Raw genomic sequence first — 17333 nt, 5'->3', positions numbered from 1 at the left:
ACAGTACTATACTACACAAGTTATTGTCTTCTTCTTCCACTGGAAAACTATTGATTGAAGTTGTTCAAATCTGTATTTATTTTAAATAGATAAAATGGTAAGTTTACACAGTAATGAAATATAGTATTTCATGATGTATATTATGAAATCGAAGAGAATGAGATTATTCATTTAAGCCTATCAATTATTAAATTATCATAAAAATGTATGTGTATAAATAATTCCATGAGCCTCTCTGATTAGATTACCTTGATATGACAGAGCACGCTTTGATTATTCTTTGCTGCTTTGCAATAAGGATTTAAATTCTAAGTAGATTTCAGGAAGATTTTCTTTTAAAACTGCAGCAAGAGGTAGTGGGTGGACAATACATAATGAAGGAGAACAGGAAACAGGAGAGACTATTTAATTCACACAATTATTTTCCGGTATAAAAGATGATGAAGTTGCCACTGCACACATATTTTTTTGGAAAGATTCATTCTATTAATTAGATAAGTAACATTCAGGGCATTTAATACCAACCATTTTGCTACTGCTTACAATACTCCTCCTAAAAGACCAACAGAGAGTGCTGTTGTGAACTCTGAGACCAGGAGACCTGCAGAGGGTTATTTGTGCCTTAGTGTAAGGGCTGAGCACCGGGAGCATCACCTGTTCTTTCACACAAAAGCTGGTATTCCTCCCTCTTTTTGTGAAGATGACAGCAATTTCAGGTGCCGCAGTGGGTTTTCCTTTCCTCAGTGAGATGTTGGCACGCTGTGGTGAGACAGCAATGGGCTGCGAGGAGCCTGGGGTGGAGGTGACTTTGGCGTTTGTTGTGTGGGTGGGCTTAGCAAAGTGTTTGGGTCACTGAAGCCAGAATGAAGAAGCAGATTTAGGAACTGGGGAGCAGCAGAGAAGGACCAGGGAAGAAGGCTACATGAAGTCCAAAGGAAGAAGGAAGCAGGATTTTTGCAGGTCCTTGGTGTCGAGGAGTGATGGCTAGAAAAAGGCTCTTATAATTGAGAAGTGTCAGAGAACTGCAAATGAAGAGTTTGAAGATGGGCAAGAGCAGCTAAGCTTTGCTATGAGCAAGGTGTTTCCAAAGCGCGATGGGCAAAAGCAATTTCTTTGCATGGTTTATGACAAGCGGAGAAAGGAGCGGGGCTGCATTGAAATCTGTGTGGTAGGAGCTCCATTCATGTGAAGAGACTCCATTCAGGGCCTTACAAAGGCTATGAGTCAACTGCAAAGAAAGGAGGCATTTCACAGAAACTGAAGTGTGACCCTTTGTTTTTCCTGACCCCGAGGTCCTCAGCGACACAAAAGGGGACCCCAGCACTGATTCTGCCGCAACAAATGCCTGTTGTGAGTGAGTGTATTTGAGGAGCAGTCACAATAAGGAATGACCCAAGGTGCTTGTTTCCAGCCCTTGTTTCCCAAGGGACTGCCAAGGGGGGAGCCCTGAGTGCAACCCGGCAGAGGTGGAGGGGATGAGGGTGCCCGGGAAGCTCTTCCTAGTGGAAGCATTTCCCTAGAAAACCTCTCCTGAAGCGCTTGATCTGACCATCCATGTTTACTATCGGGACACCTGGACAGTGGGTTTTTTGGATTCAGTTCTGCAAAATCTATAGAAGTAAATACGGCTTTTATTTAGCTGTTACGTGAAGTGGGATTTTTCTAATTTAGGACTGGCAAGGGATTAGGATGACTTAGTAGCCTTGTCTTTATTTCAACCTTCCATTAGCCGGAGACTACTTTCTTTTGCAATCAAAGCAGACATGAAAGGGGTGTTTTGTGTTTTGCTTTGCCCTTTTCATTATCCCAAAGTGCTGCAGGTCCCTGTTAAAGTTCATGATGGAATTAGGGTGCAGAATGATGGATTTAAAGGTATCATAAAAGTCTTCCTGGTAAATAGTAGTCCCCAAATATATTCCAGTTGTGGCCCGAGAGAGGCTGCTGGAGGCATCCCAAGCATCCATGCGTTGGCTCTGCAGATCCTTTGAGCTGCGGAAATGCATTTGCATATGGATGTCATGCTAAGGAGGCAGGGCAGCCCGGATTTCATTACTGCTAATGACGTGTGTGGGAGAAGTGATTTAGTTTATAGCCAGTGCCAGGCGTGGCACAATGAGGAAGTACTTAATTCATTCAAAGCTTTTTCTTGCTTCTAAGAACTAAAAATCGGGGCATTTCAAGCAGCTCCGGGAGGCCCAGTGTTACGTGACATGGTCTCGTTAGCACCAGGGGAAGAACAGAGCTGTGTTTGAGGTGAGGAAAGTGGGGAAAAGGAAGCTTCAAGATTTAATATTGATGTCATGGAGGAAAGGATAGGAGGAGAAATGAAAGGGAATGAAAAGGAGAAGAGAAGAAAGAGCAACCAAGGATGGAAAACCAGCAGGCAGAGCTGGCTCTGCAGGAATCGCGGCTGCCAAGGACGGACAGTCAGACTTTGGAGGTACCAGAATTTTTACTCCGAGTCCTTGCTTTAGCCTGCCCAACTCAAAATGCAGGCAAGCGCATTGGGCCTGGGGCAAGATGTCCAACTTCAGAGGCAAGAGAAGTTTCTGAGAACTCGGAAAGGAGAAGTGGGACCTCAGGATAACGCTGGGGCTGGAGTAACTGGGAGTTGCTGCACTGTCTGAATCATCTCATGGCATCTTCATACTTTAGCAGAGGCACCTCTGCTTTTCCTGCTGCAGTAGGCACTGCCTTAGGCAAGGGGGAGCAGAGAGGGGCCTGGGGGCACTTTTTGGGCACGTACTTTGGGGGACAAAGATTACTATGCTCAGGCAACTTCAGGCATAGCTATGTGAACGGGGATCAGTGTCTTGGGTGGCCTCTCAGCCGCGAGCAATGAATCAGTCAAGCAGAAGAGAGCAGCCAGAGAGAAGGAAAGGGTGAAATGAGAAGGAGGAGTAAATCAGAGGGATTAATGCTGGAGATAAGACAGCCAGCGAGAGGGAGCATGCTGCAACAGCACGCTGAAAGAGCAGCTCAGAGCACGCCCCACGCCCAGACTGTGCGTCGGGCCAGAATTTAAAAGGCTGAGAGGGCCTTGAAGAAGGGCCCAATTTTGGGGTTTATGGTGCCCAACACCTCTGTTATTTTGTACTTGTACAGTATCATTGCACGGGGTAGCAGGGAAGAAGGGCTGTGAGCTGCTACCCGTCTTTTGGGCATGAAGTATGACTGTGCAGCCATCTGCAGCTCACAATATGAAAACGTGAAGAAAGAGCTTTCAAGAGGAATTACTCCTGCCCTGTTCATGGCACAGCAGCTGGTTTTAATGGATTTTAACTGTTTGGCTGCAATCACCCACCATGCATGCAATCAAAAGGGTTATGAGCTGCTAAAACTTACTCCTGGAGCAAGTCTGGAAATACAGGATGGTTTTGGGTACCTTAATATAGGCTATGTTTTTTTGCCATTTTCTGGAGAGGGAAATCAGCTGGTCAGTTGGAGAGTTGGGATGTGAAGGCCACTTCAATAATTTGTCAATGGGTAAATACAGTTTGGAGAGTTCCCTGATTTCTGCTTCATCTGAGTGGAACTCAAAGGGGATGAGACATTTACCTGGTGTTACTGGAAATTAAATACGATTTACTTGATATTGCAACTGAATTCAGAAAAGCTGTAAGATGTCTTTAGTATTTGTGTGTCCCTGAGAAAATGCTGAGTTTGCTGAAGTGTTGGCCTTTATATGCTGCTTTAGGACAACTGTATGCTATTGATGTTTTACTATGTGCAAGTCATTTGAATGATCTTCATACCCTAGGAGGGTAGCATGTGGACTTCACCATCTAGCAGAAGTTAGAAAGATGATTTGTCATGAAAGAGGAGGCAGGAATCACCTAAATTTGCAGAGGATCTGAAGAACAAAGGTGAGACAGAATAACATGCAATATTTTCTAGATGTAGAAAAAAAGAAAAGGAAAAAAAAAGAGAATGCCAATACATTATTGTTCAGTGGGGCTCTGCTGGCAGACTGAATTCTGTTGGGGATGGCTCATTTCTCCTCAGCGACAACAGCAGGCTTCAAATAACGCTTCATATTTCCTAGGTTTAGCAGATGAAGAAAAAGAATTACTTGGGAGGCAAATAGAGCAGATTTGCAAATAGAGGAGAATGTTTTATGGCCAGACTTGCAAACATTTGGCTCCTGCAGACGCCAGAAGACTCTGCATCTGCTTTAATCAACGTGGGTTGATCCTTTCTGATTATTTCTTTGAGATCCCTGTGGTTCTTAAGGCAGTAGTTTTATATTATCTAGGACAAAGTCTTTGTTCTGCTTCACACGGAGAGCAACTTACCTGAAAATTCAAACTGCGCAGCTTTTGATCGGTAAGAAAGGCAAGCGAGAGATGATGAACTGAGAATAGACATTTATTAAGAATTCTTTGATTCCCCCTCCAAGGTATCTCAGCTGGCTTTCAGTTACGTCTTCATTAGAGATCCATAGTCTCTTCTGTTTATAATGTCTTCTTTATATTTTGGCCAAAAAAACCCAACAACCCAACCCCCAAAAAAGAGATGATCATAGGGATTAAAGACTCCTTTCTCAAACAGGTTTAAAATGTACCTGTAAAATTACTGCATTATGCTCAGTTGAGTGTAAATAAAGGCTGCAGAGTGGCAAACACTTAAAGTAATTCATAAAAAATCTGAAATTGCCCATTAACTGCTGTCTCAGGGGATACAGGTCTTTTATGGCAGGAATCTCTTCAGCAGATGGGATAAGAGAGGAAGTAATGCAGTTACTGTACTGGGCAAGATGCAGTTGTGTTTTTTGATCCTTTTACCCCTTTGTTGTATTTTTACAACAGGAAGGTTCCTTTCAGACATGGAGGTACTTCGTGGCAAGTTGTATGGTGGAAGCACATATAACAGTTGTCCTAAGAAGGTGTTCTGGCTCCGAGAAGTCTGGTTTTGGGGTTTTGTTTTATTTTTGAACTGTTATTGTTCTTTCACATCTGTATTTAGGATCTGTTGGCCTCAAAATGTTGTACGGCTGGGCTTGTAAACAGTTGGCTTCTGCAGACACTAGAAGATTCTCCGTTTGCTTTGATCAAAAGAGACAGATAATTTCTTTGAGATCCCTGTGGTTCTTAGGGTGGTAGTTATATACTACCTACAACAAAGTCACTGTTAGCAACATACTACCTACAACAAAGTCAACGTTCAGCTTCTCTTCACGCAGAGGACAACTTGCCAGTAGATTCAAGCTGTACGTCTGTTCAGTTATTAGCAAATAACTGAGAGAAAAAGAAATGGCAATACTGAGCAGCGCAGTGGTTGGCGTAGAGGCTCTATGGTGTCACCTTGACTGCTTTAGTTTTCAGGAGGGTTGGATTGGGTTGGAGTGTAATTGGATTGGGTGTCCCTGTATCTTTATACTGTCCCTATTGTAATGTATCTTCTTTAAGATAGGATCTTCTTTAAACATAAGAGGCAAGGAGAGAGGGGAGAGGGCAGGCAAGCAGTGTATATAGCATCTGTAACATTTATTTATAAGAGACAGGGATTTTCCAATATGCCTTGCAACACAAAGAACATTTAGATATCAGCATCACAGCATATATTTTCTAAATCATAACACCCACACATTTCCTTAGCCAAGTAGAAGTTTTCCTTCTATGGCTGCATATCTAAAATTAGCCTGAAGGTCAAATCTGAATAGAAATACCCTTGCCATTGAACGTGCTGGGAATGATCGGTGCAATGGGCTCAATTTTCCCATCGAAAACCTTAATTTATTTTTTTAAATCACAGTTTCTTTTACAATTAAAGAGCTTGGAGAAAGGCAAAATGAGGCCTGCTGTATAAAATCATCATCAATATTCTGCTTTCACCGCAAGGCTATTTTTATAGCCAACTATTTTGAATGGATATAAGAGGGATATAGTGAAGCCATAGCATAAAAGATGCATCAAGAGACTTCTGAATAGCCGAGCTGAGCAGTGGCGGGTGGAAGAAAAGCCTTAAAATTTGGAAGACGTTTGTATATGAAACATATACACAATGAAGAATTCAAAGTTAAGAAATGCATTGTTGAGAAGAAATGAATAGTTTAGGTCTAAAAATAGTTGCTTAACCTGCAGTTGTATTAAGTGAGGACTCTGCAACCTACACAGCACAAACGCAAAAGCACCGTCTTGCAAGAAGTGCATTTATCAGCCACAGTGTTTTATTGAGTGCTTTAATAATACAAGTGTACATCAACTGATCCACAGTCAAAAGTGGCAGGTCCCTAAGAAATTTACAAGCACTTTTTTCTTTTTTAAGTAAATCAAAATACATATTAATTTGTTCAACGCAATAGCCTTTTGTGTGGGAAACAGAAGGCTAGTGATAAACACAGTCTTAGTAATGCACAGTGATTCTTGATTTTAAGCTTTTATACAAAACTTGTTCCCAGTAGCATGCACCCACCATTAAAGACTTCAGTACAAAAAAATAACCCTAAACACTACATTTAAGTAGAAACGAGATATAATTCTGAATTTTGTTTGTTTTCCCGAAAACCACATGAAAGAAAAAAAAAAACAAACCACACATTAATACAAAGCTTTGTGACAAAGCTCTATACTATTACAGATCCAACATTCTTTGCACTGATAACCAAAATTCCCTGTCTACATTTGAGGGAAACAGCTTTCAAGTTAACAGAACAAAAAACCCCAAAACAAATAAAAATAAAAATAAACCCAAAAAAGAAAGTAAGGACGACCTTTTGTCACAAAATGGTTCAAAATTTAATAAAAAATAAGAATGAAGGGAAGGGCTATTGATGCACTTAGTGAATGTGCTTGCACAGGTCCAGCAAATCCTAGAGTAGGTTCCTATGTGGCGTATCGCTTGGTCCACTGTCTGGCCATTCTGTCGTGCTCTGCTCTGTTAGTCATATACTGAGTGGCAATACTTCCAACCAGGGGGTCAGCTGAAAAGGAAACACAAACCGTGAAATACTTGTCAGCCTTGGAAGGATGCAAAAGCTATTCTTAGATCCAGACTCATTCGATTCGCTTAGGTTTCACTGTCAGAACAAGGTGCCTACATATACTAGTCCCGTTTTGAAAGCACTGGTGCATACAGGAAGAAAGGAAGAAGACGGGGAGGAGTTGGCTGGCAATTAGCTATACATTTCTAGCAAACTTATAATTAAAACCATTGTCTAAAATTCTGCCTCACAAACAAGTGTTCCAATAATTTCATTTTGAGCTAAAAGTCTCTTTTAGGTGGTAAGAATAAACCTACTACATCATCCTCCCCCTCTACTCTGCCCTGGTGAGGCCACACCTGGAGTACTGTGCCCAGTTCTGGGCTCCCCGAGTCAAGAAGGACAGGGAACTGCTGGAGAGGGTGCAGCAAAGGGCTACCAAGATGCTGAGGGGACGGGAACATCTCTCTTATGAAGAAAGACTGAGGGATTTGGGTCTCTTCAGTCTGGAAAAAAGATGGCTGAGGGGGGATCTTAACAATGCTTATAAATACTTAAAGGATGGGTGTCAGGAGGATGGGACCAGGCTCTTTTCAGTGGTGCCCGGGACAGGACAAGAGGTAGTGGGCACAAACTTGAGCATAGGAAGTTCCACCTAAACATGACGAGGAACTTCCTTACTTTGCGGGTGGCAGAGCACTGGCACAGGCTGCCCAGAGCGGTGGTGGAGTCTCCATCTCTGGAGACATTCAAAACCCCCCTGGACGCATTCCTGTGCAACCTGCTGTAGGTGACCCTGCTCTGGCAGGGGGGTTGGACTAGATGATCTCCAAAGGTCCCTTCCAACCCCTACCATTCTGTGATTCTGTGATTTATTTATGGTATTAGACTTCCACAAATATCTATAATACTATCACCTAAGAAGATGGGCTCTATTTCAATTATCAGGTGAAATACTTTTTTGTATACTTTTAGTTTTGAAGCATGAAGATAGATCAGGAATTAGGGCAGTAAGTATTATTTTCAAAGCAGCAGAAGTTAATTCCAAACTTTGGGAATTGGTATTTATTTTATGGGATCTTTATGAGCATTTATATGGCCAGAATGCTGCATGGTTTTATCTTCTCAAGCTATTTCTGTATTTACAAAATGAAGAAACAACCTGAAAAAGTATTTTTACATTAATCTGTATCTAGATTACTTTACAAATAACTAAAAAAACCAATCATCCTTCTAAGAAAAATAAAACAAGACAAGACTTTCCCAGAAGTTACTGTATGTCATCACCATTTTTCTCTTCTCAGTTTAAAGCAGATAAAATATATAGAGATTTTCCCTTTTTTTGGGAGACCATACTCTTGGTATTTCTACTGCAACAGTAAATTTCCTGAGATTGTACCATCACACCACGCGAGTCCAGAAGCACTGATACCATGTTTTTTTCTGGACTTAGGACAGATGAACATCTTCTTAAAGCCAGTGAATAATCGGCTTTGTAGTTGACTGAAGATGGTGCCACTGAACAATATGACTCTGGGCTTCCCCAGGACAGTCATAATCAGAGTGTGGCATTTGCATTATTAACCACTTAAACTCCTGGGACTAGATGTCAGGCCTTCTGCAAAGCAGAGTAAATCTGGGCCTTTTTGTCTGCTTGTTTAGAGTTTATGATAGGAGAAATGTGTTGGTTTAACCCAAAATCAATTGGTTGGCTGACTGAATATCGCTGAACAATATCTAATGAAAAAATCTTGTGTTACTTTCAGGAAGAGCCCATGATTTGAATCTTAAGTTTGCACCTACTAAATTAGTAAGGCAAGTTATCACTGTGACCATGGTGTACTAAGTCTCTGTAGTCTCAGTCCTGCATATGCTTACCTTTAATATCTTAATATATCCAGAGGAGGTCACTGAGGCCTGGACTTTGCTATTTTTACATGCATGAGTGTCAAAGCAGAATATCTGATCTAACATCCCTTTTAAAAGTTTCGGACTAGAAAGTATATCACCTTTAACTCCTCAGCCAAGTAGGAGAACTATATAGGAGATTACTGGAAGGATTTTGTTCTGCGCAAATAGGAGGCTAATAGTCTGTAGGTACTTAAGGAGTGCAAAGTTGTTCATGGCTGGAATGAGGTTTGAGAAACGCTGCAGGGCAAATGGGGATCTTGGGCAATGGGAAAGGACAAAATCTCTCTCAGTAAAAAATTTAGGGAGCAGCCACAGAGAAACCTTGTCATAGTATAACATAGCTCGGGGATGAGCCTGACAGCACTGCAGCGAATTCCCACACCCTCCTCGGATGCGACACTACTGTGCGAAGAAGCATTTTCACAGACCCATGGAGAAATGGAGCTTAAGGGTTGAACTTGGAAGGAATCCGTGGAGCAAAATTCAATGAATGTGCTGGTTTTCATGCGGTTGGGGAAGGAGGGGTTTGGCCTCTGAGGCATCTGGCTGTGATGGGTTGCAAAAATATCATGGCATTATCATCTGGAATGCAGAAAGTCCTTAATGAGGTTTAGTGCATATTTAAAGTGCTGCCGTGAAGACCTTTATAAAACCTTCTGTGAGTCAGTGAAAAGTCACGTGCTGCAGTAAAGGTTTACCCAGTTCAAATCTGAAATTCTTTTATGTGCCGGATCAATGTATATATGAAAGCGTGTCTTTCACATTGAGAGCTGTAAATCAATTTCCTTGATATACTGAAAGGGTACTGAGGATCGTATCATCATCCCCAATCCTGGATGATAGATTACAATGTTTGGCTTCCTAGTGTGTGTTTCCATCCATATCTACTTTTGGGAGCAAGGAAGTGTTTCAACAACATACATCTTTGGAAGGGTTTGGAAGGTCAGGTTCTTCCTCTCACCCTCTGCACAGGGAGGGTGTCTACTTTCTTTTGGGATGGGGGAATCAGTGAGAGGAGTTCTTGATAAGAAAGTGGGGAAATCTGTTGAAGCCCAGTAATGTAGAGAATGGGGCTGTTTGTTTTTTTATCCACGTGTTCAAGCCTTTGTCTTTGCAGTGTTCCGTTGGGCAGCTGGGGAAAGAGAGGAGGTGATGGCCTGCAAGATGTCTGAGGTCTACAGAGCTTTTGACGTGTAAAGTGTGTAAATTCCCACGGAGAGAGCGACCTGTGAATCAGCTATCATCTCGGGTGCTTCCCTCGAGTCAGTGCCTCCCTCCATCGGTGCCTGCCTGTGCAAAGCAGGACTGCTGAAGCGAAGAGAGGTCCTTGCCTGCTGTAGCGTGAGCAGGACCAGCTGCACCCACCACCAGCTGCTGAGCGGATGCTACTAAAAGGTGCTCGTGGTAATAACAGTAATAACGTTGTTCTTTGCAGTTTGGCTGCACATTTTATTGGTTATGACAATATTGAATAAAAGAACAAACCCACAGTTTGGCAAAGCCACTTGCTTGTTTGAGACCCCAAACTGAAGAAACAGAAAAATGGTTATTGCCAGAGAGGCCCAGCTATTTCACGTCCCTGTCAGAGGGTCTGGAGGTGTGTTGTCACTATATGTGGTTATTTATGAGGACTTTAGTAACAACTCTTCAACAGGTGTTTGAAGAGCTAGCTTATTTTAGCAGTTCCTGTGAAGCTGTAAAACCATCAGGAGGCACAACAGCTTTGTTTGGGAAGTCGGGACAGCTCTTGGGGGGGGAAATTTTAACTTCAGGTCAGAGCCACCCAACCAGTGGCAACACTGGTCAATTTGACGCAGGCCACTGCGTTTGTGCCGGTGGACATTAGGATGGTGTGTGAACTCCAGAAATGCGAATAGACTCTTTCTGCACCTGCATGAAGCCAGGCAGCTTCAGGCCCAAGCCACATTGTCCCTGGTGGAGGAGGGAGCCGGCCAGCAGGCCCAAGGAGACAGATCTCTCAACACTTAATGAGTCATGAGTCACCATTGCTATGCAGTTCACGGACGGGCCACAAAATGGAGATTACAAGACAAATTGAAGCACCTTAATTAAAGCAATTAAAAGATTTAGTTCCCAACGTGCGTGAGCCTTGGTTATAGTGTCCAAGGCCTACAAAATACCAAATATGAGGAAGAAACAATAGTTCCCATTTAGCCCCTAAACTAAGTAGCACATGGGTGAGCACCACCTGTTTCTCAGCTGGGCTGCACTATTTAAGGAGTATTGTGAAATCTCCATAAGAAGGGGCCAAATATGTATTTATAAAACAACTGCTATGTAAACTGCCTAATTAAGAGATAAAAAGGAATACTGGATCTCACAATTCATAACATTACTTTTCCCATCTTTCCACTTCTCATTACCATAAAACTGTTTCTTATTTTACATTTGTATATATCTGTGGTTTTATTCTCAATGTTAGAAATTTGTTTCCATAACTAGTAAACCGCTCTAGCTTTTTCATTTATTTTTGTTTTAGAAGTAGCGTGATTCATCAGTGAATCAGGGTTCATTTCAGAAATTCACTCCAAGTGGGACTGTGTCCAAATGACAACGAAAACCAAGAGATTGGAATATAAAGCTACGCCAGAAATGTGTTATCAGAACAACCTAGTGAAAGAAGTGAAAATAAACCCACAGTAAGTTAATAACAGCAAAACTCTGCAACTCCTGGCCTGGCAGGACATGCGGACTTTGGGACCTCTCGGATCACCAGATGCATGGTGCCTGGCTTGAGAGCCACAGGTACCTCATCCCTCAGGGATCCAGTGGCCAGAGAAGCTGGGCCGAGGTAGAGCGATGGTGTGTGGCACTCAGCAGCACCGAAATCTGGGAGCAGCCTTATGGGTGGTGCTGGCGGCGACATCCACGCATGGGGAATGCGGGGAGTCGTGCCGTGGCGCCCACCATCAGCTCACCTGAGAAGCTGCCGCAACTCTGTGGACCTAGGAACCTTTAAGGTCTCATAATTTACTGTATCTTCTAGTCCCTGACTATCACTTACAGAAATCCGCCCTAGGACATCTCTATAACCTTTAGCTCTTTTAAAGAAAAAATATGATCCAATACTTGGATTAGTTCCATGTAAAACTGGAGGACACCCAGAGTTACAGCATCAAATTTCACGTTAAAGGACAGTGGAAGAGTCATGAAAATATATAAAAAAAGCACCAAATAACATGGACAGAAGCTAAGGTTCAGCGATGTAGCTTGCATGGAAAATGTCAATCAAGAGAACTAAAATATGAAGAAAAGCTTCTGGATGATTTATAGGAAGACTGCATCTGCTAAATCCCCTCTCACCTCACCATATGTAATCCTCATGTTGTACCAGAATTCAAGAAATTACCCTGCGTTTAAAAGCTGGGTGAGCTGGAGCTCCTGCCTAGCTTACAAAGGTCGGGTGTGCTGCTCTACAATGACTTGTCATCTTCTCTTGCAGCCACTTAATATGGCTGTATAAGGAAGAACATTTGTGTCTCATGTCTGTTGTAAGGCTAATCAAATTTACAGCCCAATTCGAGGGAGTTAATGCTATTGGGGATTTGGATGAGCTGAGGTTTGGTCATTACAAAATTTCAGCTGTGTTTAATGCTAGTTATACTGCTTTATCATTCAGAAGGCAGACTATAACTCTTCTTTAAAACTACTTTTCCCCCAAATAAATGAAAATATATTGCTATACTGTATTTTTCTCCGCTTGTATTTTTACAGCTATTTCTATGTCAGCAAAGAGCAATTTCAGAGCAGAATTCATCTCCTAGGCTTTTCAATGCTCTTTTAAAAATACAGCAAACATACTCTAGTGAAATAAAAAATGGAGATGGTGTATTTAACAGCTTGATTTCAATGTGCCTTCCCCATCAGCCACATGATATGCAATGAAATTCCAATTGGTAGTGCCAACATGGTTAAAAAGACACACATTTAGACTTAAAATGTACATTACGGGTGTTTGTATGCATTATATATATATTTTATGAGCATTTATAAAGTGGAATTATATTTCTATTGCAGTATTTTATAGTTTTAATAGAGAACAGCTGATGGAGCCAGTTATTATACCATCACAAATGGGTTCTCAGAAAGATTTCTGGAGCACCTTAAAAACTAGAAAAAGCCATGGCTCTATAAAAATCTGTTACTTCAGCCAAATATTTACAGTGTACTTTTTTTTTCTCCAAGTTTAGATTCAGCTCTGTATCAGGGGGAATTTGGAAGAGCTGGCCTCCAGCTGAAGAAGCAGAATTAACCTGGAAGAACTTCCAAAGGTTAGATGCAACTTGAAAGGTCTTATTCTCTCTCCTGAGCTACAAATGACTCCTTTGTCATAGCTACGAGAGGCATCCCACTGACAGGCTCGATGGAGCTACCTGTTCTGAAACATCAGTTGCCAAAAATTAAATCCACTTTCCTTTCTTTAGAAAGGCCGTGTGAAATGCAGAAGAAAGCAACTGAATAATTTTTTAGTTATTTATTTGGACTTCAGTTATACATTTAGAAGAGTTTTTGCTTTATGGAATACTAATTGTTATTTTTTTAGGCCTGCCTCTCTTTCCAAATATTCTGCTGTATTGCATTTTGAAGTAAAAAATTGGGAATGCTTGGGTTTTTTGAGCATTTTTTTTTTTTTTTTAAGAAAAGTCCAGGTGCTCTGTATGGTGCCCATATGATAGCTGCCTTGGAATCACCTTTATAAAGCCACACAGGTAGGACTGGTTACCCTGAAATTAAACCTCCCCAAAATAAAAGCTCATGTTTTCAATAACTATATTTTGTTTGGTGATTTCAGTGCAAATAGCAGTGCAGGACAGAATATATTCCCATATTGGCTTGCAGTGAAAGCCAAGTTTTCTGAATCCAATTTTTCTGGGTTTTAATATTGTACCAACCTTTAAAAAATAGGTCCCAAAAGGCAAACTAAAAAACCCCTAAGATTGGGGAAAAGCAGAAACTAATAATTCACTGAAATACCGGTCTTCATAAAAGCAAATGCTGACAGCTTGATGCACACCAAAAACATCCTTAAACTTAATTTAAAAAATTTATTTAATATCTAATTGTATTTTCTTACGTTGCTCTCAGTGGCATCCGGGCTAGTGTTACAAGAAGACAGGTCAGTGGAAACTGCAGACAAAAGCAGTGTCAGATAAGCTATACAAAATATGTCATAGAACAATTTAATACCCCAAGAGGAAAGGATTAAGAAAAGATGAATTGTTTGTGAGTAATTTTATTTATAGTGTCACTTTGCCTCAGGAAGTTTCCATAGTTTGCCACATGTCGCCTCTTTTAAACTTAATGAACTCCTAGAAGACCATGTCAAGGGTACTGTGAGTCTTGATGTGGAAAATGAGGTATGTGCAATGCATCATAGTATCCTTCAGTGATGTTACAGCAGTGGTGTTGGTCTCTTTTGCTGTCATTAACAATAATGCACAGACTAAGTAATTCTTTGGAGGCAGAGGCAGGTGAAGTGGCACCCTGAGTTACTCCCACTAACCTTTCACCTTTGAAAAGAGTGCTCGAATTCAGGGCACAAGCGAAAACGAGCGCAGCGCAGCACTAATCCCTGTTTGTGCGGCAATAAAACTAGTCTCGCAGTTGGAAGTCTGATCAACACACGCGTACGAACTGGAACAACAGAGGGATTCAAGTCAGAACAAAGGGCGGTAGCAGGGCTCTGAATTGCTTTACACACCCTACAAGCTGAACTACAACGTATTTCTGACTTTCATAAAATCACAGTTCAACTATCTATATAGAATGCATTTGTCCATTGGTAAGATGCTTTGAAAACAGTACAGAACGATACAGTGATCAACAGAACTGTATAAAAAAAGGAGAATAAATAAAATGAACTGTTTTAGTAAAGAAAAAAGGTAATCCTTAGAGGGGAAAGGAACAAATTCTAGAAAGGTCTAATGTCTACTAGGAAAGAAGTCGGCAAAGTTAATATCCATTTTAGCAATTACAGTTTACAGCAGAAATCATATGATACGGAGTATAATGAACTCTCTCCTGAACTTGTTTCAGGAACCAGTTTTGCAGATTTTGTTGGTCACATCTTAATACTCAGTGGAAAAATTCTAATATATATAGGCTACACCAGTGTGCGAAAACATCAAAATATGCCTGCTGAAATTGCCTTAGAGCTCATGTACCTCATTAGGCTGACTATTATGGTTGACATGGGTTGGACAAAGTGGACAACCATATGACCTTAAAGCGTTGTTCCCACCAAAGTAAAATAACGAGGGATGCATGTATCCTTTGACACAGCATTCTTAGATACAAGGTGACTGAATGTGTTGGAGTCAGAAGAAACAAAGGCTGACTTTGTTATGTCACTTCTCAGTTTCAGGTACAACCCAGGATTGTCTTTCCAGGTATAGCATGGGAAATATGGAAATACAGGATAGATGCACGAGATCTTGAGAGACAATCTTTGGAAAGGCATCTGAATGTTTACACTAACCACCTCTGCATCTGGAGAGCCAAGTAAAAACTGTGATAGATACTGTAGCTTGGAGGCTGTGCAATTTTAAAGCCAAAAGTTTGCCTAAATTTTTTTGTCCCCACATAAGAAAGCCGACCTAGCGGTCACTGTGCTAACACAGGGCTAAAGGAGACTCACAGTTGTGCACTGGACTTCCTATGAAGTTGTGTTCACCAGTACATCCCATAGTCCTGGTCGCTCAATCATCCAGCCCTCGGTTACCTCTCTAGCTATACACCTACAGTCCTTTTCCTGGGAGGAATCAGAGCAGGTGCAGGAGGAGAAAGAGAAGATGAGAAAAAGCATGGAAGATCCTGAGGTCTTGGTACAGCCAAGGTGTAGCCAGGGGCAGGTAAGCAGGGAAGTGCTCATGTCATACTGCTCACAAGAGGTGAAACTCCGGAATGCTTCTTGGTCTTCACAGTTTGCAAGTAGTCATGACGACTCCAAGAAATTTAAGTGGTCTTACAGTGGTGCCTTAGCTTCCCACCTAAAAAACTGGACTAATGCTTCTCCATCGCCCGGGATATTCCGAGTATAAATATGCTAAAAATTACAAGGTATCTGGATAGTGTGGTAAATGTTGCTGTACAGACGTGTATTGTAAAGAGACTGATATCCATGACTTGACTCTAAATTTTGGGCTCTGTAGAACTGTCAGAAACACATTTGACTTCTGTTAGTTCGTACAATGATTGAAGTTACACAAATATTAAGGAATGTGTGACTTGATTCCAATGTCCAAACTGCTGTCTGGAGAAAAATGTTACCTATCTTCAAAAATAAGAGAGCTCTACAGATCCAGTTTAGAAAACCCATTTGCAAAAATACCCATTGTGGATACATCTAAGGAGAAATTAATTCCTCTCTCTAGACTTGCATTTGATTGCTGTCCGGCTACCTACCACAGATCTGTGTGAAATATGAGGCTGCCTAAGAAAAAGATGTTTCAGAAATAAGGAGTATTGTCTGGCCCCATTTTATTAACATGGCTCTTAAAGGAAAGCGTTGGCAGTGATTCATCTCTGTATCTTGCCAAGGGAAATCATCCTTGTTTAAAGAGTAAGGTTTTTTTTTTAGTCTTCAGTTTTTAGCAGGATTTCTATAAACTTCGCTGGCTGACTGGGAGTTAGCTGAGGCAATCATGGATCAACGAGGCACAGTGTACTGATCTTGAAGAGTTGTCTTTAATTAAGGAAGAACATGCACCTATTAGAAGTGCCAGCATGCTGGAACAATTAAAGTTCTGAAATAACACACTTCACTTTGATGCTTGGATGCGTCTCAAAATTAAAAGCACAGATACATTAGCGATGTATCTGTTCATAATAATGAACCCAATTGAGAAACAGTCATTGTTATTACAAAAAAATTAATAAAAGGGTGTTAGTAAATAAGAACTTGATATGAAAGACATTACATGGCAGGTGGCTTGATAAAATTTGCAGAAAAAGTTACAGCAATATGCATTCACCTTGTGGAAGATGACTGAGTGGATAATAAGGAAATCACAGCACTTGGATCTCAAAATGCTGTCAAGCAACTAAAATGCTAAGATCCATAACGCAACTGGTGCGTACCCATAGGGTCATAGCTGTATTTTCAGAAAAATACTGTGGATGGGGTTTTTTTGTCTGAGGATTTACTAAGGGAGGGATAGCTATTCTATAGGAATTCCAGTGTGTTTAGCGTTTCTTTCATTTAAAGAAAAAAGAACCAGTTTTCTTCTGGATTCGTGTCTTCTCACTTCCCACTAATCACTGTCTCTAGGCAAAGAAGTGACCTTACACATCCCAAATGAACAGTTTAATCCCTAAACAACTGGGTGTAAAGGCATTCTCTATGGCCATGCTTTGTGCAGTGTTAGACATCCTACGATCACACATACCAAAGGTAGATTACTCTGTAAGAAAACCAAGAGGTCCGACAGGATCTGCGTACCATGTGGATTCCCAGGAGAGAGGGAGGGGAGGAAGTGTT

The 17333-nt window shown here is 41.3% G+C and overlaps 1 protein-coding gene across 1 annotated transcript in view; it reads right to left on the bottom strand.

Annotated features, from left to right (window-relative positions):
- Nucleotides 1–6147: 6147 nt before the first annotated feature.
- LOC141738899 (ubiquitin-conjugating enzyme E2 E2) overlaps nucleotides 6148–17333 on the bottom strand; it is a 223279-nt gene continuing 212093 nt past the window's right edge. Inside the window, exon 6 of the mRNA XM_074575019.1 lies at nucleotides 6148–6922. Within this exon, the coding sequence (XP_074431120.1) occupies nucleotides 6825–6922 (98 nt within the window). The 3' untranslated portion in view covers nucleotides 6148–6824. The remainder of the gene's footprint in view (nucleotides 6923–17333) is intronic.

Source organism: Larus michahellis, chromosome 2 (assembly GCF_964199755.1).
Source record: "Larus michahellis chromosome 2, bLarMic1.1, whole genome shotgun sequence".
In the NCBI taxonomy this organism is placed as follows: domain Eukaryota; kingdom Metazoa; phylum Chordata; class Aves; order Charadriiformes; family Laridae; genus Larus; species Larus michahellis.
This window is presented reverse-complemented; position numbering and strand designations above follow the sequence as displayed.